Genomic DNA, 24,357 nt, shown 5'->3' with positions numbered 1-24,357 from the left:
CTTAGCACTACGACCTGAAAGATGTATTGTGCCTTTTTCATGGATTAAAAGTATTTCTCTGAGCCCAAATTCCTCAACAAATTTTAGTGTTTGTCCTATTTTATGGAGCCCTTTTTTCCTCTGGTAAAATATGTTTACACTGGTGTTTGCCCCTCTTATGCATCAGTGCTGGACACGGACATTCAGTGTCTTACTAGTATTGCCTATGGTTCTTTTAAGGTCCTCTTGTTGTTGTAAGAGGAAAAACATTCCCCATACTTGTACGGGGAGTGCTGCTGGAGTGACAGTCCTTGACCGGATATACTACATATAGTAAGTCCGGGTGTTCCGGTAACATAGAACCGACTGTTTGAGGAACGCCACTTACATTTGTTAATATACTGCCCACATTGAAAATTTCTAATTTTTTAAAAGCTATATCCCATCTGTGATAACCACAATCATGATCAACAGATTGAGATGGGCAGGTCACACATTGCGGGCTAACACGTGTTACCCACCTCAACAAATACGCTTCGGTAAATGCCACAGACAGAGAAGAAGGGACCGCCCGCCGCTTAAAACATTATAACTGGTTGTAGTACATAAGAATGCAATGCAATCTCTTAACCTGAAGGCGAGTTCCCAATTGGTCTATATCTGGAGTCCTTAGTTACCTAGCGAAAAGAAAAGTCCTCTTTTCATTAGCATTTATCAACAGCTCCCATTTGCTACCCATATTGTACGAACACATCCTTAAGTTATCGGGGTCCACATTTTGGCCGATATCTCGAGACCCTAGTCACGGAGCGGCATCAAAAACACTCTATACTATAGAATCATCAGCAGCTTCCATTTGCTACCCATATTGTACAAACACATCCTAGGGTTACCCGGGTCCACGTTTTGGATTATATCTCCAGACCCTAGTCACGGAACGGTATGAAAAATACTCTATACTATAGAAATCATCAACCGCTTCCATTTGCTACCCATATTGTACAAACACATCCTAGGGTTACCCGGGTTCACGTTTTGGCCTATTTCTCGAGACCGTGGTATCCGATTCTTAAAATTTCAAAACACAAACCATCTACTGAATAGTCCAAACAAAGCCTAAAAATTTGGTTTGGATAGGTGAGCCCGTTCTTGAGTTATAAGATATTTTACATATACACGCTTTAAAATTCACTTCACAGAAACTACTGTGAAACCGGCAGAAATATTTCCTTCACTGACATCATAACCTCATTGAAAAAAATGGAATCAGTTGTCATGATTCATTATTGAATTATGCTCAGTTGTAACTTGACTTGAATACGGAGAACACGAAAATAAAAACTTTAAATAATAATAAATTTTCAAAGCACAAAAAAAAAAAACAATTCGTGTGTTATTGTTTCAATAGTGTAAATAGTGAATTCCAGATGGGCAGATCGTTCACACGTAGCTGTGGAATTTTTTGTGGCGTAATGTTCAAGAACGCAAAATTGTTGCTGGCAAATAGGCAACTTATCGGTTGCACCTACACACAATTGTAAGTATTACTTATTTCATACAAAAATCTAATTTCAATGAAAATTATATAACCCCCTACCAAAGCATATCGTACCAGTTCGAATGTGTCTACATGAACTCGATATGGAAATCGCAATTCGCAACTTAATTTTTTCAAGTTTGTTTACTTCTCTTTGTAGCACAGCTGCCGGCAGAAACGTGAACTGTCCTCAACGAGACTTCTTCACTTTTAGTGATCTTACAAACAAGAATCGGGAATATGCCAAAAAGGAGTTAATTGGGTAGGCGTGCAAATGTGTATTGCATCCGCTATTACTCACTTAAGTTGGCGTTTCGCAAATTTGCAGATACTCGATGCAAGAAATGTATGATGTGGTCGCCGACGTATCGAACTATTATAAGTTTGTGCCATACGTGAAGAAATCACTCGTACACAGTAAGCGTAATGACGGCTTCAAGGCTGACTTAATTGTCGGTTTCCCACCGCTGAACGAAAGTTATACATCAAACGTTTCGCTTCAAAATCCTGTGCTGGTAAAATCTGTATGCACAGATGGAAGATTATTCAACTATTTGCGTAACAATTGGCGATTTAGTCCCGGTTTGAAGGATATTCCACAATCTTGTGTTGTGGATTTCAAAGTAGCTTTCGAATTCAAATCGCTGATACACAGCAATATTGCAAATATTTTTTTCGATTTAATTTGCGATCAAATGGACCATGCTTTTGTGGCGGAAGCTGAACGACGATATGGACCACCTTCAATTAAATCGCTTATTATTATTATATATTGCAAAAATATCATTGTTAAACTTATACATACATTTGTACATAAGTGCATACATACATAAGTATATTTTTACTTATAGTTCACACGAGATCACACTATTTTGTACATAGCTTTACATGGTAATCATAAGCAAACAAGAAAAAAAAGCCTCACCGACAGTACCCAGAGCTGAGGTGTGTATCTTTTTCAAACAAAATTACTCAAAGATAACAAATTTATTAAATTAGTGGTTAAGTCTATTGTAAATAAACATTTTAAAACAAGAAATAATAACCAAACTGTTACAGTTCCTTTTTGTGGTATAACAACCGTGCTTTTTTAAGTTCCTGGGTAAAATGTATGAGTGGATGGATGATATTAACTCTTAACGGCCGAGAGCTTTTTTGTAATACTCGCCAATAAGACGTCGGGGAAATTAGAGGTGAAATTCTGAAACGTTTATAAGAATGAAAACTTTAACTAAACATTAATCTGATTTATTTTGATATTAATTCAATATATTTACTTGATTTATAATTTTATGTGGTCAACAAACCAGGGATGTAGCGGTCGTTAAGGGTTAACTTTCTTATCGGTAAACTATTAAAGCTATGAACGTGCAATACTTAACTACCGTTATTGCGATTTGAAAGACAGTTGGTTGTTCTAATGAAACACATTCAGACAGAACTTTTTCATTCAGTATCGAAGTTTATTTTCTTAGTCGATATGGGTCTTGCTGGACGAGCTTGCGAATTATTCTAAAAAAAAAAAAAAAAAAAAAAATTTGTCAATTTTCAATATTTTTTAATAATCATTTGTTTTTAACTCGTTACGTTTAATTACATAAATTTGTCAATTTTCAATATTTTTTAATAAACATTTACGTTAACATAGTTTAATACATCTATATTAATATTATAAAGAGGAAAACTTTGTTTGTTTGTAATGAATAGGCTCAAAAACTACTGGAGCGATTTTAAAAATTCTTTCACCATTCGAAAGCTACATCATCCACGAGTAACATGGATTATATTTTATTTTGGAAATAGGGCTCGAGATATAGGTCAAAACGTGGACCCGGGTAACCTTCGGATGTGTATGTACAATATGGGTATCAAATGGAAGCTGTTGGTGAATGCTTTAGTTCAGAGTATTTCCATCCGCTCCGTGACTAGGGTCTCGAGATAGAGACCAAAACGTGGACCCTAGAATGTGTTTGTACAATATGGATATCAAATTGAAGCTGTTGGTGAATGCTTTAGTACAGAGTATTTTTCATGCCGCTCCGTGACTGGGGTCTCGAGATTTAGGTCAACACGTGGACCCGGGTAACCTTTGGTTATGTATGTACAATATGGGTATCAAATGAAAGCTGTTGATAAGTGCTTTAATACGGGGTAATTTTCATACCTGTTGATGACTAGGGTCTCGAAATATATGCCAAAACGTGGACCCCCCGTGTCTTTGCACCGAATTAAACCAAACTTACGCACATTGTTAAGTAAGTATTGAAAATGGGTTTCGTAAAGTTTGGTTGTAATTCGGAGCACTGGCAACGGGTACAGCGTTCTTTTGAACCAGCCATAATGCCGCTTACTTTTTTAACGCTTGGGGCGGAACTGAACTGTCAAATTGACAGTGTGAGTTACAATGTGTCAATATTTCTTTCTGATTTGGATGCCATAAGGAAAAAACGTAAGTGCAACATGTAAAAATTGTTTGTGAATTTTTTTGGAGTGGATTTTGGAACAGTGAGTAATTTCTTACGAAATTTGAGAATTTAATGTGAAATCCGAATGAAATTATGTGTTCGTGGAAAAAAATTTTTTTTTCGTTTTTTTTTTTTTGAAAAATATAAATGGATAATGGTTAAAAAAGCTCCAATGCTTAATAAAACATATAAATTGAAACGAAAAATTCATGGATGATCAGGAAAAAAGACGATTGTTTATTCGTAGCCGAAATTTCATTCCGCAAACAAAATTTGATGGCACTTCTCTGCTCAATCAAATCAGACATTGTAAAAATCGAAAAATGCACTCTGGCAAGCGTAAATATATTACTAATATTGACATTCACATGAAAGTTGGCTCAGATGTTATTAACAGTGCTGCCAACTCATGAAAAAAATAACTAGAGCGAAATTTTAATCCCGCGAAGCTTAACAAATAAATTCACCTTACTTTTTGCCCACAGTAGTATATCGTCGATACGGCCTTGTAAGCCACATTCAGAAGGCTTGCTCGTATCACGCGGTAGTTGCAGACAATCATTTTCTACAGATAGCGTAGGGAGCATTTAGGTTATAAACTGTATGTAGTCAAAGGACCAAGTTTCACTTAGTAGCTGAAGCGTGCACCCCACCACCACTTCAACGCCGGCGAAAGATCAGGACGTAATCTATACTAATATTATAAAGAGGAAAACTTTGTTTGTTTGTAATGAATAGGCTCAAAAACTACTGGACCGATTTTAAAAATTCTTTCACCATTCGAAAGCTACATCATCCACGAGTAACATGGATTATATTTTATTTTGGAAATAGGGCTCGAGATATAGGTCAAAACGTGGACCCGGGTAACCTTCGGATGTGTATGTACAATATGGGTATCAAATGGAAGCTGCTGGTGAATGCTTTAGTACAGAGTATTTTTCATGCCGCTCCGTGACTGGGGTCTCGAGATATAGGTCAACACGTGGACCCGGGTAACCTTTGGTTGTGTATGTACAATATGGGTATCAAATGAAAGCTGTTGATAAGTGCTTTAATACGGGGTAATTTGCATACCTATTGATGACTAGGGTCTGGAAATATATGCCAAAATGTGGACCCGCCGTGTCTTTGCACCGAATTAAACCAAACTTACACACATTGTTAAGGAGGTATTGATGGTTTCCGTATAGTTTGGATACCTATTGGTAGATAGGGTCTCGGGATATAGGTCAAAACGTGGACCCGGGTAACCTTCGGATGTGTATGTACAATATGGGCATCAAATGGAAGCTGTTGGTGAATGCTTTAGTTCAGAGTATTTCCATCCGCTCCGTGACTAGGGTCTCGAGATAGAGACCAAAACGTGGACCCTAGAATGTGTTTGTACAATATGGATATCAAATGAAAGCTGTTGATAAGTGCTTTAATACGGGGTAATTTTCATACCTATTGATGACTAGGGTCTCGAAATATATGCCAAAACGTGGGCCCCCCGTGTCTTTGCACCGAATTAAACCAAACTTACACACATTGTTAAGTAAGTATTGAAAATGGGTTTCGTAAAGTTTGGTTGTAATTCGGAGCACTGGCAACGGGTACAGCGCTCTTTTGAACCAGCCATAATGTCGCTTACTGTTTTAACGCTTGGGGCGGAACTGAACTGTCAAATTGACAGTGTGAGTTACAATGTGTCAATATTTCTTTCTGATTTGGATGCCATAAGGAAAAAACGTAAGTGCAACATGTAAAAATTGTTTGTGAATTTTTTTGGAATGGATTTTGGAACAGTGAGTAATTTCTTACGAAATTTGAGAATTTAATGTGAAATCCGAATGAAATTATGTGTTCGTGGAAAAAAAATTTGTTTTCGTTTTTTTTTTTTGAAAAATATAAATGGATAATGGTTAAAAAAGCTCCAATGCTTAATAAAACATATAAATTGAAACGAAAAATTCATAGATGATCAGGAAAAAAGACGATTGTTTATTCATATGCGTTGATTTGAAATTTAAAAACAATCTTCTTTTTTCCTGATTTTCAATTTATATTTTATATTTACTCAAAAACAAATAGAAAAACAAAAAATATTGTTTATGCCAAAGCGCTTGAATGAAGAATAAAGAAATAAATAATATGAAAATCATATATTTTCTGTTCTAAACCATATCTATTCTATTTTAGTGTGCCCAGCGAAGGGGGCCGGGTTTGCTAGTATATCGCACCCTAAATACAAAAGGGTCACAACTCAAAATGTACGTTCTGCTCAAATATGAACGAGACGGTATCAATAAAACGGTCCGCGGATGACATATGGCAAAAATAATTTTTTTGTTTTTTGGTAGGACTGTTATAAGCTTACATGGCAAATTTCAGCGTGATATATCACATAGTTTGGTTTCTGTGCTACTGTAAACAAGTCAAGCTCGAGTGTGGAAAATTTAGAGTTGTGCCCCTTTTGTGTATAGGGTGCGATATAATAAATTGCCTTTTGTTCGGTCCTCGAATAATCTTTCCTACTTACAAAAAAAAAAAAATCACAAAAATCGACTATTGTTTGGCCCCAAACAGTGGCGTTCCCCCTTAATTTCCGAGAATTCGCTCTCAAAGAGAAAAATAAAAAAAATTAAATGAACGCAAAGCAGTAAAAATTTGCAAGCTCACCTTATTAAATTGTTGACGGGAAGAAGTCACAAAAAGTAAAAAAAATAAAATTAAAAAAAAAAAAATTTAAAAATAAAGCAAATATAATGCAAAATAACGACCCTAGCACCACATGATTTATTTCGTCCATAATAATTTATTCTATTTCATCAACGATGTCAGATGAAGAACATTAAATTTTCAATTGAATTGTTGTGGCAATCATAGCTTTCTATATATTTTCCTTGCTGCTGTATATGCATGTATGGGGGCGTCCATAAATTACGTGAGGTATCGTGAGATTTTATTCAACCCCCTCCCCCATCCCCCAATCTCACGTGAGATTTTTCAAAATGTGGGTTTCTTATGTAAACGCGTTGGATTGTTATTGTAAAAAGAAAAAAAAATTGCTTCGTGCTTTTATTAACGACTAGTTAAGACTAGTAATCAATATTGCTGAGAGTTATAAGTGTAGTAAAAATTTATCAATAGAAGACTTAAATCGTAACTACTGCGATTAAAAAAAGAATATCTACTCTAATTCAGTCCATGGAGAATCATGCGCGGTTTCAAGAGAGACTATTGGGACCAACATGTCCATATGATTTTCAGTAAAATCATGTGCTCCTTCAACTTCGTTCTAATCTAGCCACTCTAAGCCGTTGACGCTTGCGCACAGTAACTCATTAGCTCGTCTTGTGACAATCCGTGAGGGTCGCACTTTGCGGAACATACGCGCTTGCTTAGCTGGTGCAATGTGAGCTGCTCTCCTGTGCTCTGCAGCTCTTGTGATAGATGCGAAGTAAATACCGCATGTACTGCAGCATATTTTCTCTAAATCATCACGTATACTTGGGCAATAGAGATCAATAGGCGTGCTGATGCAGGCATTCAGCGGTTGAATCGGTACGCGTATTAGAAATGGAGCAAATGATTTTCCGTCATGTTCTTTAAAGTCCGGAATTGTCAAACGTCAACCTGAGTGATAGGGCGTTCGGCTCATAGTGGCGCGAAAACAACCGACGGGCTACACTGTACCGCAAATTCAGATTAAATTGAGCTATTTGGTATAAAACAAATATGGTGGTTTGACAGTAGTAATGTATAACGTCGAAGTATGAATGAAATTATTTTCTTTTGAACGAATTAGTGAATGATCTTAATCATACTACGATTACGTTTGAGATTAAATCTTAAGCATGTACAATTTTTTTGTTTCAATCAGAAAAAAATTGCGTGATATTTGCCGAGACCCCCCCTCTCTCCAACGTAAGATTAGATGAGATTTGGCTCGACCCCCTCCCCCCCTTAAACATCTCACGTAATTTATGGACGCCCCCTATGCAAGTATATGATATACATACATAATAGGTCTATTTATAAGTTCGTGCGGTTTTACAACAGATGGCGTAACTTGATTATTATTCCATCGATCCACATTTCCAAACATTCATTGGAGAGCTACTGTCGTAAGGCACAAACGTCAGTATAAGTTTTTTATTTGAAGCGTAAACAACAATATTTTTACCACACTTGAAAATGTCGAATTTCGTGCCAAATAATGTGTTTTTGCGGGGAATTCTTCTTCATTATTTTAATATGAAGAAAAAAGCAGCCGAAAGTCATCGTATCTTGGTGGAAGTTTATGGTGAGCATGCTCTATCTGAGCGAACGTGCCAGAAGTGGTTTGCACGCTTTAAAAGTGGTGATTTTGGCTTGGAAGACGAAGAACGCGAGGGTGCGCCGCCAAAGTTCATGGATACCGAATTGGAGGAATTGCTCGATCAAGATCCGGCTCAAACGCAAGAAGAGGTTGCAAAAACTTTGGGAGTTGATCAATCAACCATTTCCAAACGTTTAAAAGCCATGGGAATGATCCGAAAGGTAGGCCATTGGGTGCCGTATGAATTGAAGCCAAGAGACGTTGAACGCCGTTTTATGGCATGCGAACAACTGCTTCAACGGCACAAAAGAAAGGGTTTTTTGCATCGAATTGTGACTGGCGATGAAAAGTGGGTCCATTACGACAATCCAAAACGTCGGGCAACGTATGGATACCCTGGCCATGCTTCAACATCGACGTCGGCGCAGAATATTCATGGCCTGAAGGTTATGCTGTGTATCTGGTGGGACCAGCTGGGTGTTGTGTATTATGAGCTACTGAAACCGAATGAAACGATTACGGGGGATGTCTACCGACGACAATTGATGCGTTTGAGCCGAGCACTGCGAGAAAAACGGCCGCAATACGCCGATAGACACGACAAAGTTATTTTGCAACATGACAATGCTCGGCCACATGTTGCACAAGTGGTCAAAACATACTTAGAAACGCTCAAATGGGATGTCCTACCCCACCCGCCGTATAGTCCAGACCTTGCGCCATCCGATTACTATCTCTTCCGATCGATGCAACATGGCCTGGCTGACCAGCACTTCCGTAATTACGATGAAGTCAAAAAATGGATCGATTCGTGGATTGCGGCAAAACCGACCGAATTTTTCACAAAGGGAATCCGTGAATTGCCAGAAAGATGGGAAAAAGTAGTAGTAAGCGATGGACAATATTTTGAATATTAAATTTGTAACCATTTTACGTCAATAAAGTTTCAAATTTCGAAAAAAAACCGCACGAACTTATTCATAGTCCTATTATATTGCCAAATTAGTTAATAACCAAGAAGTGCAAGCATAAAACACCAAAGATATCTTCAATGCTTTCGATTTGCATTTCGCAAACTGCAGCAGCGGTGACTGGAAGCTGTGGTTCAGAAGTGCATGCCTCTACATGATTGACCGATTCCTATTTAATATAGGATATCTAAATTAGATACTCCATTTTAATCAATTTTTTTAATTTAAATTTAGAATTTTGTCTCAATTCGAAAAATTTTAATTCGTGTTTATTTTTACTTTGCGTTTAACTGTTTCTCTCACTTGCAAATTCTTACAAGTAAAAAAGTAAGTCTGTAAGTCGGTTTACTGACGATAGTTTAACGTGAGAACGTCATAAGAAAATACTGATGTACTGGTTGCAATTTTCAAAACAAAATTTTAATTTTATTTGTTTGATAGATATTTTGTATGGATATAGAGGAGGAGGTAAATGGAATCGCAATGGAATAGGTCAAGTTAAATTTACACAAACATGAAAGTTGACGAAACATTTCTCAAATTCATGAAAGATATGTTCAATTTCGATTGTGCATCAGACGTTAATAAGTCAAAAACACTAAGAGGCAACATCATCGATTTGCCTTTTTCAAGACACTTTACACTCGAAACACTCCCTTTCATTTCCTATTTTTCCTATCATCGTCCTATTCGCAACAGAGAAATGATTCGTTACCATGCACACGGGAAGAAGGCATATGCAAATACAAATATGCGAATTTATATATGTACATATGCGCATATACATACATATATACATATGTTCACTCAAGTAGGTGTGCAGATGTCGAACGTTGCCGAATGCGGGGGCCGATTGTGCTCTATGTCGTTCGTTCCGCGCTTTCGCTTGCAGTTCATGCAAGGTAACGACCAGCCGGCTAAATCGAATTATAAGACGTTATCACGTCAAAATGTATACAGTAAAAACTTGCTACTTCCCCTCAAATTGAAATGTTATTTTGCTCTCTCACTCTCCCTTACTTTGCAATTGTTTTGGATACATGAACACCAAAACTTGTTAATTTGTTACAATTTTTACAATTTATTTGCTTCATGAACAGACCTTTTGACTGCCTTATAATATTTTATTTAAAATAAGCACAAAACTCTGCTCTTATTGCCGTACAAATTTCTGTTATACAGTTTACCGATTTCAATAAATATGCGTGCCAGTGATTTAGTCGAAAAAATATATGATTATATTTTAATAATAAAATAACACATAATAATACTATATAATAATACGAAAATATAATTTAGTTTGCATGAAGAATCAAAAAAAGAAAGTACTTTATTTTTAAAATGGGACATTTTGAAGTGAAAACTTCTTTAGAATCGTTGGGAGTGATTTGAGACTCGATGAAACGAAAAAGCGACACCAAAAAGAAGAAGAGAAAAGATATACGTATATATATGTATGTATAGAAAATGCTTTATTACCAGGCACACAGAAGGATGGCATAAGCAAATTTAAATTTGTGAACTTATATATGTATTTATATATGCGGATATATGTATATATGTTGTGTGTATGTACATATGTGTAAGTAAAATTTTTTGATATTTCGCTTAGTTTTCGAGATATTTAATAAAAAAGGTCTCAAAATGTCTCATTTCAGTAGTGTCTAAACTTTTTGATCTACATTATCGCACAATATGATTTTTCAATCACTTCAGGTGTTCTTCGTCCATCCAATTCCATTTGTTTCAACTCCAAATAAGTATTCTCATACTTCTTCGCCAACCACTCAGGTAATGGCTTAGACCAGTCTTCCGGAGGCTGTGTTCGCTTATTCCACGTTGTATTACCATAGTGTGCCTCCATGCGTTTTCGCCGTGGACATTTTGGGTATTATTTAACAACTAAATCATATCTGGTAATATGAAAATAGTGATTTAGAAAACAGCTGTTTGGAGCCGGCTCTCTTCTTCTTCTTATGAAAAAATAGGCAACAATAATTTTATGCTCTAATTTTAAAACCCGTATTACTGTGGTAAATTTGTTTCGAAATTGGCTCAAAACTCTTTTAGGTAACTAGTTTTAAATGTATTTTTTTTTTATTATTATAAGAGCACTTAGCACTACGACCTGAAAGATGTATTGTGCCTTTTTCATGGATTAAAAGTATTTCTCTGAGCCCAAATTCCTCAACAAATTTTAGTGTTTGTCCTATTTTATGGAGCCCTTTTTTCCTCTGGTAAAATATGTTTACACTGGTGTTTGCCCCTCTTATGCATCAGTGCTGGACACGGACATTCAGTGTCTTACTAGTATTGCCTATGGTTCTTTTAAGGTCCTCTTGTTGTTGTAAGAGGAAAAACATTCCCCATACTTGTACGGGGAGTGCTGCTGGAGTGACAGTCCTTGACCGGATATACTACATATAGTAAGTCCGGGTGTTCCGGTAACATAGAACCGACTGTTTGAGGAACGCCACTTACATTTGTTAATATACTGCCCACATTGAAAATTTCTAATTTTTTAAAAGCTATATCCCATCTGTGATAACCACAATCATGATCAACAGATTGAGATGGGCAGGTCACACATTGCGGGCTAACACGTGTTACCCACCTCAACAAATACGCTTCGGTAAATGCCACAGACAGAGAAGAAGGGACCGCCCGCCGCTTAAAACATTATAACTGGTTGTAGTACATAAGAATGCAATGCAATCTCTTAACCTGAAGGCGAGTTCCCAATTGGTCTATATCTGGAGTCCTTAGTTACCTAGCGAAAAGAAAAGTCCTCTTTTCATTAGCATTTATCAACAGCTCCCATTTGCTACCCATATTGTACGAACACATCCTTAAGTTATCGGGGTCCACATTTTGGCCGATATCTCGAGACCCTAGTCACGGAGCGGCATCAAAAATACTCTATACTATAGAATCATCAGCAGCTTCCATTTGCTACCCATATTGTACAAACACATCCTAGGGTTACCCGGGTCCACGCTTTGGATTATATCTCCAGACCCTAGTCACGGAACGGTATGAAAAATACTCTATACTATAGAAATCATCAACCGCTTCCATTTGCTGCCCATATTGTACAAACACATCCTAGGGTTACCCGGGTTCACGTTTTGGCCTATTTCTCGAGACCCTGGTATCCGATTCTTAAAATTTCAAAACACAAACCATCTACTGAATAGTCCAAACAAAGCCTAAAAACTTGGTTTGGATAGGTGAGCCCGTTCTTGAGTTATAAGATATTTTACATATACACGCTTTAAAATTCACTTCACAGAAACTACTGTGAAACCGGCAGAAATATTTCCTTCACTGACATCATAACCTCATTGAAAAAAATGGAATCAGTTGTCATGATTCATTATTGAATTATGCTCAGTTGTAACTTGACTTGAATACGGAGAACACGAAAATAAAAATTTTAAATAATAATAAATTTTCAAAGGACAAAAAAAAAAAAAACAATTCGTGTGTTATTGTTTCAATAGTGTAAATAGTGAATTCCAGATGGGCAGATCGTTCACACGTAGCTGTGGAATTTTTTGTGGCGTAATGTTCAAGAACGCAAAATTGTTGCTGGCAAATAGGCAACTTATCGGTTGCACCTACACACAATTGTAAGTATTACTTATTTCATAGAAAAATCTAATTTCAATGAAAATTATATAACCCCCCTACCAAAGCATATCGTACCAGTTCGAATGTGTCTACATGAACTCGATATGGAAATCGCAATTCGCAACTTAATTTTTTCAAGTTTGTTTACTTCTCTTTGTAGCACAGCTGCCGGCAGAAACGTGAACTGTCCTCAACGAGACTTCTTCACTTTTAGTGATCTTACAAACAAGAATCGGGAATATGCCAAAAAGGAGTTAATTGGGTAGGCGTGCAAATGTGTATTGCATCCGCTATTACTCACTTAAGTTGGCGTTTCGCAAATTTGCAGATACTCGATGCAAGAAATGTATGATGTGGTCGCCGACGTATCGAACTATTATAAGTTTGTGCCATACGTGAAGAAATCACTCGTACACAGTAAGCGTAATGACGGCTTCAAGGCTGACTTAATTGTCGGTTTCCCACCGCTGAACGAAAGTTATACATCAAACGTTTCGCTTCAAAATCCTGTGCTGGTAAAATCTGTATGCACAGATGGAAGATTATTTAACTATTTGCGTAACAATTGGCGATTTAGTCCCGGTCTGAAGGATATTCCACAATCTTGTGTTGTGGATTTCAAAGTAGCTTTCGAATTCAAATCGCTGATACACAGCAATATTGCAAATATTTTTTTCGATTTAATTTGCGATCAAATGGACCATGCTTTTGTGGCGGAAGCTGAACGACGATATGGACCACCTTCAATTAAATCGCTTATATTATGGCGAAGATCTTGACCAAGACGCAAAGAAGGTAGTTAAACATAAATAACTCCGTATTCAAGTACTTTTGTGTGATTGATTATTTTTATTTATATACTTTTATTATTATATTATATACTATATTATATATTATTATTATATATTGCAAAAATATCATTGTTAAACTTATACATACATTTGTACATAAGTGCATACATACATAAGTATATTTTTACTTATAGTTCACACGAGATCACACTATTTTGTACATAGCTTTACATGGTAATCATAAGCAAACAAGAAAAAAAGCCTCACCGACAGTACCCAGAGCTGAGGTGTGTATCTTTTTCAAACAAAATTACTCAAAGATAACAAATTTATTAAATTAGTGGTTAAGTCTATTGTAAATAAACATTTTAAAACAAGAAATAATAACCAAACTGTTACAGTTCCTTTTTGTGGTATAACAACCGTGCTTTTTTAAGTTCCTGGGTAAAATGTATGAGTGGATGGATGATATTAACTCTTAACGGCCGAGAGCTTTTTTGTAATACTCGCCAATAAGACGCCGGGGAAATTAGAGGTGAAATTCTGAAACGTTTATAAGAATGAAAACTTTAACTAAACATTAATCTGATTTATTTTGATATTAATTCAATATATTTACTTGATTTATAATTTTATGTGGTCAACAAACCAAGGATGTACAAAGTTGCAATTCTTTTCATGTCCCCGTAGCGGTCGTTAAGGGTTAACTTTCTTATCGGTAAACTATTAAAGCTATGAACGTGCAATACTTAACTACCGTTATTGCGATTTGAAAGACAGTTGGTTGTTCTAATGAAACACATTCAGACAGAACTTTTTCATTCAGTATCGAAGTTTATTTTCTTAGTCGATATGGGTCTTGCTGGACGAGCTTGCGAATTATTCTAAAACAAAAAAAAAAAAAAAAATTTGTCAATTTTCAATATTTTTTAATAATCATTTGTTTTTAACTCGTTACGTTTAATTACATAAATTTGTCAATTTTCAATATTTTTTAATAAAAATTTACATTAACATAGTTTAATACATCTAATATATATTAATATTATAAAGAGGAAAACTTTGTTTGTTTGTAATGAATAGGCTGAAAAACTACTGGACCGATTTTAAAAATTCTTTCACCATTCGAAAGCTACATCATCCACGAGTAACATGGATTATATTTTATTTTGGAAATAGGGCTCGAGATATAGGTCAAAACGTGGACCCGGGTAACCTTCGGATGTGTATGTACAATATGGGTATCAAATGGAAGCTGTTGGTGAATGCTTTAGTTCAGAGTATTCTTTATGCCGCTCCGTGACTAGGGTATCGAGATAGAGACCAAAACGTGGACCCTAGAATGTGTTTGTACAATATGGATATCAAATTGAAGCTGTTGGTGAATGCTTTAGTACAGAGTATTTTTTATGCCGCTCCGTGACTGGGGTCTCGAGATATAGGTCAACACGTGGACCCGGGTAACCTTTGGTTGTGTATGTACAATATGGGTATCAAATGAAAGCTGTTGATAAGTGCTTTAATACGGGGTAATTTTCATACCTATTGATGACTAGGGTCTGGAAATATATGCCAAAACGTGGACCCGCCGTGTCTTTGCACCGAATTAAACCAAATTACACACATTGTTAAGGAGGTATTGAAGATGGTTTCCGTATAGTTTGGATACCTATTGGTAGATAGGGTCTCGAGATATAGGTCAAAACGTGGACCCGGGTAACCTTCGGATGTGTATGTACAATATGGGTATCAAATGGAAGCTGCTTGTGAATGCTTTAGTCCAGAGTATTTTTCATGCCGCTCCGTGACTAGGGTCTCGAGATAGAGACCAAAACGTGGACCCTAGAATGTGTTTGTACAATATGGATATCAAATTGAAGCTGTTGGTGAATGCTTTAGTACAGAGTATTTTTTATGCCGCTCCGTGACTGGGGTCTCGAGATATAGGTCAACACGTGGACCCGGGTAACCTTTGGTTGTGTATGTACAATATGGGTATCAAATGAAAGCTGTTGATAAGTGCTTTAATACGGGGTAATTTTCATACCTATTGATGACTAGGGTCTGGAAATATATGCCAAAACGTGGACCCGCCGTGTCTTTGCACCGAATTAAACCAAATTACACACATTGTTAAGGAGGTATTGAAGATGGTTTCCGTATAGTTTGGATACCTATTGGTAGATAGGGTCTCGAGATATAGGTCAAAACGTGGACCCGGGTAACCTTCGGATGTGTATGTACAATATGGGTATCAAATGGAAGCTGTCGGTGAATGCTTTAGTTCAGAGTATTTCCATCCGCTCCGTGACTAGGGTCTCGAGATAGAGACCAAAACGTGGACCCTAGAATGTGTTTGTACAATATGGATATCAAATTGAAGCTGTTGGTGAATGCTTTAGTATAGAGTATTTTTCATGCCGCTCCGTGACTGGGGTCTCGAGATATAGGTCAACACGTGGACCCGGGTAACCTTTGGTTGTGTATGTACAATATGGGTATCAAATGAAAGCTGTTGATAAGTGCTTTAATACGGGGTAATTTTGATACCTATTGATGACTAGGGTCTGGAAATATATGCCAAAATGTGGACCCGCCGTGTCTTTGCACCGAATTAAACCAAACTTACACACATTGTTAAGGAGGTATTGATGGTTTCCGTATAGTTTGGATACCTATTGGTAGATAGGGTCTCGGGATATAGGTCAAAACGTGGACCCGGGTAACCTTCGGATGTGTATGTACAATATGGGCATCAAATGGAAGCTGTTGGTGAATGCTTTAGTTCAGAGTATTTCCATCCGCTCCGTGACTAGGGTCTCGAGATAGAGACCAAAACGTGGACCCTAGAATGTGTTTGTACAATATGGATATCAAATGAAAGCTGTTGATAAGTGCTTTAATACGGGGTAATTTTCATACCTATTGATGACTAGGGTCTCGAAATATATGCCAAAACGTGGACCCGCCGTGTCTTTGAACCGAATTAAACCAAACTTACACACATTGTTAAGTAAGTATTGAAAATGGGTTTCGTAAAGTTTGGTTGTAATTCGGAGCACTGGCAACGGGTACAGCGCTCTTTTGAACCAGCCATAATGTCGCTTACTGTTTTAACGCTTGGGGCGGAACTGAACTGTCAAATTGACAGTGTGAGTTACAATGTGTCAATATTTCTTTCTGATTTGGATGCCATAAGGAAAAAACGTAAGTGCAACATGTAAAAATTGTTTGTGAATTTTTTTGGAGTGGATTTTGGAACAGTGAGTAATTTCTTACGAAATTTGAGAATTTAATGTGAAATCCGAATGAAATTATGTGTTCGTGGAAAAAAAATTTGTTTTCGTTTTTTTTTTTTGAAAAATATAAATGGATAATGGTTAAAAAAGCTCCAATGCTTAATAAAACATATAAATTGAAACGAAAAATTCATAGATGATCAGGAAAAAAGACGATTGTTTATTCATATGCGTTGATTTGAAATTTAAAAACAATCTTCTTTTTTCCTGATTTTCAATTTATATTTTATATTTACTCAAAAACAAATAGAAAAACAAAAAATATTGTTTATGCCAAAGCGCTTGAATGAAGAATAAAGAAATAAATAATATGAAAATCATATATTTTCTGTTCTAAACCATATCTATTCTATTTTAGTGTGCCCAGCGAAGGGGGCCGGGTTTGCTAGTATATCGCACCCTAAATACAAAAGGGTCACAACTCAAAATGTACGTTCTGCTCAAATATGAACGAGACGGTATCAATAAAACGGTCCGCGGATGACATATGGCAAAAATAATTTTTTTGTTTTTTGGTAGGACTGTTATAAGCTTACATGGCAAATTTCAGCGTGATATATCACATAGTTTGGTTTCTGTGCTACTGTAAACAAGTCAAGCTCGAGTGTGGAAAATTTAGAGTTGTGCCCCTTTTGTATTTAGGGTGCGATATAATAAATTGCCTTTTGTTCGGTCCTCGAATAATCTTTCCTACTAACAAAAAAAAAAAAATCACAAAAATCGACTATTTTTTGGCCCCAAACAGTGGCGGTCCCCCTTAATTTCCGAGAATTCGCTCTCAAAGAGAAAAATAAAAAAAATTAAATGAACGCAAAGCAGTAAAAATTTGCGCTCACCTTATTAAATTGTTGACGGGAAGAAGTCACAAAAAGTAAAAGAAAAAAAATTAAAAAAAAAAAATTAAAAAATAAAGCAAATATAATGCAAAATAACGACCCTAGCACCACATGATTTATTTCGTCCATAATAATTTATTCTATTTCATCAACGATGTCAGATGAAGAACATTAAATTTTCAATTGAATTGTTGTGGCAATCATAGCTTTCTATATATTTTCCTTGCTGCTGTATATGCATGTATGGGGGCGTCCATAAATTACGTGAGGTATCGTGAGATTTTATTCAACCCCCTCCCCCATCCCCCAATCTCACGTGAGATTTTTCAAAATGTGGGTTTCTTATGTAAACGCGTTGGATTGTTATTGTAAAAAGAAAAAAAAATTGCTTCGTGCTTTTATTAACGACTAGTTAAGACTAGTAATCAATATTGCTGAGAGTTATAAGTGTAATAAAAATTTATCAATAGAAGACTTAAATCGTAACTACTGCGATTAAAAAAAGAATATCTACTCTAATTCAGTCCATGGAGAATCATGCGCGGTTTCAAGAGAGACTATTGGGACCAACATGTCCATATGATTTTCAGTAAAATCATGTGCTCCTTCAACTTCGTTCTAATCTAGCCACTCTAAGCCGTTGACGCTTGCGCACAGTAACTCATTAGCTCGTCTTGTGACAATCCGTGAGGGTCGCACTTTGCGGAACATACGCGCTTGCTTAGCTGGTGCAATGTGAGCTGCTCTCCTGTGCTCTGCAGCTCTTGTGATAGATGCGAAGTAAATACCGCATGTACTGCAGCATATTTTCTCTAAATCATCACGTATACTTGGGCAATAGAGATCAATAGGCGTGCTGATGCAGGCATTCAGCGGTTGAATCGGTACGCGTATTAGAAATGGAGCAAATGATTTTCCGTCATGTTCTTTAAAGTCCGGAATTGTCAAACGTCAACCTGAGTGATAGGGCGTTCGGCTCATAGTGGCGCGAAAACAACCGACGGGCTACACTGTACCGCAAATTCAGATTAAATTGAGCTATTTGGTATAAAACAAATATGGTGGTTTGACAGTAGTAATGTATAACGTCGAAGTATGAATGAAATTATTTTCTTTTGAACGAATTAGTGAATGATCTTAATCATACTACGATTACGTTTGAGATTAAATCTTAAGCATGTACAATTTTTTTGTTTCAATCAGAAAAAAATTGCGTGATATTTGCCGAGACCCCCCCTCTCTCCAACGTAAGATTAGATGAGATTTGGCTCGACCCCCTCCCCCCCTTAAACATCTCACGTAATTTATGGACGCCCCCTATGCAAGTATATGATATACATACATATATTGCCAAATTAGTTAATAACCAAGAAGTGCAAGCATAAAACACCAAAGATATCTTCAATGCTTTCGATTTGCATTTCGCAAACTGCAGCAGCGGTGACTGGAAGCTGTGGTTCAGAAGTGCATGCCTCTACATGATTGACCGATTCCTATTTAATATAGGATATCTAAATTAGATACTCCATTTTAATCAATTTTTTTAATTTAAATTTAGAATTTTGTCTCAATTCGAAAAATTTTAATTCGTGTTTATTTTTACTTTGCGTTTAACTGTTTCTCTCACTTGCAAATTCTTACAAGTAAAAAAGTAAGTCTGTAAGTCGGTTTACTGACGATAGTTTAACGTGAGAACGTCATAAGAAAATACTGATGTACTGGTTGCAATTTTCAAAACAAAATTTTAATTTTATTTGTTTGATAGATATTTTGTATGGATATAGAGGAGGAGGTAAATGGAATCGCAATGGAATAGGTCAAGTTAAATTTACACAAACATGAAAGTTGACGAAACATTTCTCAAATTCATGAAAGATATGTTCAATTTCGATTGTGCATCAGACGTTAATAAGTCAAAAACACTAAGAGGCAACATCATCGATTTGCCTTTTTCAAGACACTTTACACTCGAAACACTCCCTTTCATTTCCTATTTTTCCTATCATCGTCCTATTCGCAACAGAGAAATGATTCATTACCATGCACACGGGAAGAAGGCATATGCAAATACAAATATGCGAATTTATATATGTACATATGCGCATATACATACATATATACATATGTTCACTCAAGTAGGTGTGCAGATGTCGAACGTTGCCGAATGCGGGGGCCGATTGTGCTCTATGTCGTTCGTTCCGCGCTTTCGCTTGCAGTTCATGCAAGGTAACGACCAGCCGGCTAAATCGAATTATAAGACGTTATCACGTCAAAATGTATACAGTAAAAACTTGCTACTTCCCCTCAAATTGAAATGTTATTTTGCTCTCTCACTCTCCCTTACTTTGCAATTGTTTTGGATACATGAACACCAAAACTTGTTAATTTGTTACAATTTTTACAATTTATTTGCTTCATGAACAGACCTTTTGACTGCCTTATAATATTTTATTTAAAATAAGCACAAAACTCTGCTCTTATTGCCGTACAAATTTCTGTTATACAGTTTACCGATTTCAATAAATATGCGTGCCAGTGATTTAGTCGAAAAAATATATGATTATATTTTAATAATAAAATAACACATAATAATACTATATAATAATACGAAAATATAATTTAGTTTGCATGAAGAATCAAAAAAAGAAAGTACTTTATTTTTAAAATGGGACATTTTGAAGTGAAAACTTCTTTAGAATCGTTGGGAGTGATTTGAGACTCGATGAAACGAAAAAGCGACACCAAAAAGAAGAAGAAAAAAGATATACGTATATATATGTATGTATAGAAAATGCTTTATTACCAGGCACACAGAAGGATGGCATAAGCAAATTTAAATTTGTGAACTTATATATGTATTTATATATGCGGATATATGTATATATGTTGTGTGTATGTACATATGTGTAAGTAAAATTTTTTGATATTTCGCTTAGTTTTCGAGATATTTAATAAAAAAGGTCTCAAAATGTCTCATTTCAGTAGTGTCTAAACTTTTTGATCTACATTATCGCACAATATGATTTTTCAATCACTTCAGGTGTTCTTCGTCCATCCAATTCCATTTGTTTCAACTCCAAATAAGTATTCTCATACTTCTTCGCCAACCACTCAGGTAATGGCTTAGACCAGTCTTCCGGAGGCTGTGTTCGCTTATTCCACGTTGTATTACCATAGTGTGCCTCCATGCGTTTTCGCCGTGGACATTTTGGGTATTATTTAACAACTAAATCATATCTGGTAATATGAAAATAGTGATTTAGAAAACAGCTGTTTGGAGCCGGCTCTCTTCTTCTTCTTATGAAAAAATAGGCAACAATAATTTTATGCTCTAATTTTAAAACCCGTATTACTGTGGTAAATTTGTTTCGAAATTGGCTCAAAACTCTTTTAGGTAACTAGTTTTAAATGTATTTTTTTTTTATTATTATAAGAGCACTTAGCACTACGACCTGAAAGATGTATTGTGCCTTTTTCATGGATTAAAAGTATTTCTCTGAGCCCAAATTCCTCAACAAATTTTAGTGTTTGTCCTATTTTATGGAGCCCTTTTTTCCTCTGGTAAAATATGTTTACACTGGTGTTTGCCCCTCTTATGCATCAGTGCTGGACACGGACATTCAGTGTCTTACTAGTATTGCCTATGGTTCTTTTAAGGTCCTCTTGTTGTTGTAAGAGGAAAAACATTCCCCATACTTGTACGGGGAGTGCTGCTGGAGTGACAGTCCTTGACCGGATATACTACATATAGTAAGTCCGGGTGTTCCGGTAACATAGAACCGACTGTTTGAGGAACGCCACTTACATTTGTTAATATACTGCCCACATTGAAAATTTCTAATTTTTTAAAAGCTATATCCCATCTGTGATAACCACAATCATGATCAACAGATTGAGATGGGCAGGTCACACATTGCGGGCTAACACGTGTTACCCACCTCAACAAATACGCTTCGGTAAATGCCACAGACAGAGAAGAAGGGACCGCCCGCCGCTTAAAACATTATAACTGGTTGTAGTACATAAGAATGCAATGCAATCTCTTAACCTGAAGGCGAGTTCCCAATTGGTCTATATCTGGAGTCCTTAGTTACCTAGCGAAAAGAAAAGTCCTCTTTTCATTAGCATTTATCAACAGCTCCCATTTGCTACCCATATTGTACGAACACATCCTTAAGTTATCGGGGTCCACATTTTGGCCGATATCTCGAGACCCTAGTCACGGAGCGGCATCAAAAATACTCTATACTATAGAATCATCAGCAGCTTCCATTTGCTACCCATATTGTACAAACACATCCTAGGGTTACCCGGGTCCACGTTTTGGATTATATCTCCAGACCCTAGTCACGGAACGGTATGAAAAATACTCTATACTATAGAAATCATCAACCGCTTCCATTTGCTACCCAAATTGTACAAACACATCCTAGGGTTACCCGGGTTCACGTTTTGGCCTATTTCTCGAGACCCTGGTATCCGATTCTTAAAATTTCAAAACACAAACCATCTACTGAATAGTCCAAACAAAGCCTAAAAACTTGGTTTGGATAGGTGAGCCCGTTCTTGAGTTATAAGATATTTTACATATACACGCTTTAAAATTCACTTCACAGAAACTACTGTGAAACCGGCAGAAATATTTCCTTCACTGACATCATAACCTCATTGAAAAAAATGGAATCAGTTGTCATGATTCATTATTGAATTATGCTCAGTTGTAACTTGACTTGAATACGGAGAACACGAAAATAAAAATTTTAAATAATAATAAATTTTCAAAGGACAAAAAAAAAAAAAAACAATTCGTGTGTTATTGTTTCAATAGTGTAAATAGTGAATTCCAGATGGGCAGATCGTTCACACGTAGCTGTGGAATTTTTTGTGGCGTAATGTTCAAGAACGCAAAATTGTTGCTGGCAAATAGGCAACTTATCGGTTGCACCTACACACAATTGTAAGTATTACTTATTTCATAGAAAAATCTAATTTCAATGAAAATTATATAACCCCCCTACCAAAGCATATCGTACCAGTTCGAATGTGTCTACATGAACTCGATATGGAAATCGCAATTCGCAACTTAATTTTTTCAAGTTTGTTTACTTCTCTTTGTAGCACAGCTGCCGGCAGAAACGTGAACTGTCCTCAACGAGACTTCTTCACTTTTAGTGATCTTACAAACAAGAATCGGGAATATGCCAAAAAGGAGTTAATTGGGTAGGCGTGCAAATGTGTATTGCATCCGCTATTACTCACTTAAGTTGGCGTTTCGCAAATTTGCAGATACTCGATGCAAGAAATGTATGATGTGGTCGCCGACGTATCGAACTATTATAAGTTTGTGCCATACGTGAAGAAATCACTCGTACACAGTAAGCGTAATGACGGCTTCAAGGCTGACTTAATTGTCGGTTTCCCACCGCTGAACGAAAGTTATACATCAAACGTTTCGCTTCAAAATCCTGTGCTGGTAAAATCTGTATGCACAGATGGAAGATTATTTAACTATTTGCGTAACAATTGGCGATTTAGTCCCGGTCTGAAGGATATTCCACAATCTTGTGTTGTGGATTTCAAAGTAGCTTTCGAATTCAAATCGCTGATACACAGCAATATTGCAAATATTTTTTTCGATTTAATTTGCGATCAAATGGACCATGCTTTTGTGGCGGAAGCTGAACGACGATATGGACCACCTTCAATTAAATCGCTTATATTATGGCGAAGATCTTGACCAAGACGCAATGAACAAGTTAAACATAAATAACTCCGTATTCAAGTACTTTTGTGTGATTGATTATTTTTATTTATATACTTTTATTATTATATTATATATTATATTATATATTATTATTATATATTGCAAAAATATCATTGTTAAACTTATACATACATTTGTACATAAGTGCATACATACATAAGTATATTTTTACTTATAGTTCACACGAGATCACACTATTTTGTGCATAGCTTTACATGGTAATCATAAGCAAACAAGAAAAAAAGCCTCACCGACAGTACCCAGAGCTGAGGTGTGTATCTTTTTCAAACAAAATTACTCAAAGATAACAAATTTATTAAATTAGTGGTTAAGTCTATTGTAAATAAACATTTTAAAACAAGAAATAATAACCAAACTGTTACAGTTCCTTTTTGTGGTATAACAACCGTGCTTTTTTAAGTTCCTGGGTAAAATGTATGAGTGGATGGATGATATTAACTCTTAACGGCCGAGAGCTTTTTTGTAATACTCGCCAATAAGACGCCGGGGAAATTAGAGGTGAAATTCTGAAACGTTTATAAGAATGAAAACTTTAACTAAACATTAATCTGATTTATTTTGATATTAATTCAATATATTTACTTGATTTATAATTTTATGTGGTCAACAAACCAGGGATGTACAAAGTTGCAATTCTTTTCATGTCCCCGTAGCGGTCGTTAAGGGTTAACTTTCTTATCGGTAAACTATTAAAGCTATGAACGTGCAATACTTAACTACCGTTATTGCGATTTGAAAGACAGTTGGTTGTTCTA

At 36.1% G+C, this 24,357-nt stretch overlaps 3 protein-coding genes across 3 annotated transcripts; all 3 read left to right on the top strand.

The window, feature by feature from the left end:
• Positions 1–1,614: 1,614 nt before the first annotated feature.
• Positions 1,615–13,074, top strand: LOC128865895 (coenzyme Q-binding protein COQ10, mitochondrial-like). The gene is made up of 2 exons (XM_054106289.1): positions 1,615–2,290; positions 13,052–13,074. The coding sequence occupies exons 1-2, from the start codon at positions 1,852–1,854 to the stop codon at positions 13,072–13,074; spliced, it is 462 nt and encodes a 153-aa protein (XP_053962264.1). The 5' UTR covers positions 1,615–1,851.
• Positions 12,990–13,681, top strand: LOC128868145 (coenzyme Q-binding protein COQ10, mitochondrial-like). The gene has a single exon (XM_054109912.1). It carries the CDS (start codon positions 13,227–13,229, stop codon positions 13,668–13,670), a length of 444 nt encoding a protein of 147 aa, XP_053965887.1. The 5' UTR covers positions 12,990–13,226; the 3' UTR covers positions 13,671–13,681.
• A 9,192-nt stretch (positions 13,682–22,873) lies between these two features.
• Positions 22,874–23,588, top strand: LOC128868154 (coenzyme Q-binding protein COQ10, mitochondrial-like). The gene has a single exon (XM_054109923.1). It carries the CDS (start codon positions 23,111–23,113, stop codon positions 23,552–23,554), a length of 444 nt encoding a protein of 147 aa, XP_053965898.1. The 5' UTR covers positions 22,874–23,110; the 3' UTR covers positions 23,555–23,588.
• Positions 23,589–24,357: the final 769 nt, after the last annotated feature.

Source organism: Anastrepha ludens, chromosome 6 (assembly GCF_028408465.1).
Source record: "Anastrepha ludens isolate Willacy chromosome 6, idAnaLude1.1, whole genome shotgun sequence".
In the NCBI taxonomy this organism is placed as follows: domain Eukaryota; kingdom Metazoa; phylum Arthropoda; class Insecta; order Diptera; family Tephritidae; genus Anastrepha; species Anastrepha ludens.
The sequence above is the reverse complement of the archived record's forward strand: the minus strand, read 5'-3'. Positions and strand labels throughout refer to the sequence as shown.